The 2,009-nt window shown below is 46.3% G+C and overlaps 1 protein-coding gene across 1 annotated transcript; it reads right to left on the minus strand.

Annotated features, from left to right (window-relative positions):
• Positions 1–528: 528 nt before the first annotated feature.
• Tsp_13619 (hypothetical protein) lies at positions 529–1,759 on the minus strand (the record flags this gene model as incomplete). The annotated part of the gene is made up of 2 exons (XM_003366782.1): positions 529–845; positions 898–1,759. Coding segments are annotated over 2 exons (1,179 nt in total), but the record flags the coding sequence as incomplete, so codon positions are not given.
• Between the last annotated feature and the right edge of the window lie 250 nt (positions 1,760–2,009).

Here is a 2,009-nt window from a genome sequence, read left to right on the forward strand (position 1 = left end):
TGCTCATATACAGGGGGTAAGGACAAACATTTGAAATTTAATTTTTGTCATTTCAAATTCCACATTCTATAACAATGTTCCAATTTTAGGTTAAAAAAAGATTTTTTCACTTATTATGGAAAAAATGATTTCTCCGACAAAAGCGAAAAAAAAAGTTTTGCCAAAATCACAAAACAGAAATCAAAGAGTACAAGTTGACTGCGCCACGGTTGCAAACAATTCGATGCTGGTATCGCAATTGGAATCAGCAGTTCAACACAACAACAGAAATTATTGAAAAGCACAAAAACCAATCTAAAAATTAACAAATCTTACTGATCAAAGTTTGTTATTTTCTAAAATTCTTCCCAATGTTCTCAAATTCAAACAATTTATTGCTCATTTAGTGACAGATCAAAAAAATCAATTCACATTATTTTCCATTGAGTATAAAATAACTGAAATTAATATACTGTTTCATCGATGAATGCTAAATGATATGTGAAAAGAAAACTTACACACGAAGCAATTTTATGGGTGAGCTTGAATTTAAAAGTTTGCCCTTCCACGTCGACCACGCAATGATCGGCGAGTGACAACTTGACCCCTACGCACTGCACCTCTGAAAGCTACTTGCGAGATTTTCTGCTTAACGTCTTGGGATGCGGCAGGAGAAGCGGGGTCTGTCCAGACAATAGGCTGCCTGGAAATTGTTCGATTCGGCTTGTCTGTGGGCTGTATCTGCGGATCGGCAGTACCGGACACTGCTGGTTCGTTGGCTTCACTGCTGCCTAGCTGCACATTCAAAGATGGGGATTTTTCATTTGTTACAGAACTGTCACTGTTGTCTTTTGTACTTTCCATTGCTGAAACAAACGATATACACTGCTACGCACAAATTGTGTACATGTAACATACATATATTAGCAGTGGAGCTGTTTTCGACCGACTGTAAATCGTCAATTTGACTGATTGTACTTTGTGGTTCTTCTGCTATGTCGTCAGCAGACTGTTCCACCAGTGGTTGGATAATTTCTTCGAAACTGGATCCAACTGCTTGGCACTGAGTCATCATCGCGTTCAGTTGTGCTCGTTTCACCGCCGGCTGAAATTCGTCGTCGGCAGTTGTGGTAACCAGTGATGACGGAGAACACGGTGAGCCAATACCGTGCGTTGGAACAGTTCCGGCACCGTCTGCGCCGTTGTCCACCGTCGACGACGAAACCGACGTGGAAGAGGTGCTGCTTGTGTTAGTTCCGACGGAAATTTCGGCTCGACAAGTCGCCAAGAGCTGGGTGTGGCTGTTGGCGGGTGAGCGCTGCTGTTCGACGTCAGCTTGTTCAGTTGGGTCAGAGATGGCGTGGTCGGTGCGCGGATCCAACGGTCGGATGCTGGCGACCGTGGGCGGCGGCTTGGGCGTCACCACCTGCCTGACCGTGGGCAAAGCGCAGACCAGCTGTACCGGCGCCGCGCGTCCAACGGCCAACGGTCCGGCTGAAGTTGGCACTGTCGGGATTTCTGCAGAACTTCTGTCCGTCGGAGTCGACGCCGGTACCGATTCACTTCCATGCCGATGCAACATGCGTTCGCGCAATTTTGTCAACGCCACAGCCAACTGCTGCACAGTCGTCTGCCCAGTGGACGAGACGTCGGAATCGTTCACGCCCATGTGGCAAAGCATTACATGGACCTCACGACCGGCTTGTTCCAAAGCTTGGCTCGTCTGTTCAATCTCGATCTCTTTCGCCGACAGTTGCTGCTTCAATCTCAACGCCGTCTGCTGCAACTTTCTCACATTAGCTGGCAAATCCGTGTTCTCTTGCTCTTTGTCCTGCCGTTGCTGTTCTTGTTCCTGTTGCTGTTGTTCTTGCTGTTCCTGTTGCTTCTCTTGTTCCATTATTTCGTTTCTACGCTTAAATTCTGCACGCAAGTTGATCAATTCGGCTTCCAATTGTTGGCAACGTAATTTTGACTCTTCAACAGCATCGAGCTGTTTGCAGAGTTCCTCGTTACGACGCTTCGTATTCAAC

Source organism: Trichinella spiralis (assembly GCF_000181795.1).
Source record: "Trichinella spiralis strain ISS 195 chromosome Unknown Scfld5413, whole genome shotgun sequence".
Lineage (NCBI taxonomy): Eukaryota > Metazoa > Nematoda > Enoplea > Trichinellida > Trichinellidae > Trichinella > Trichinella spiralis.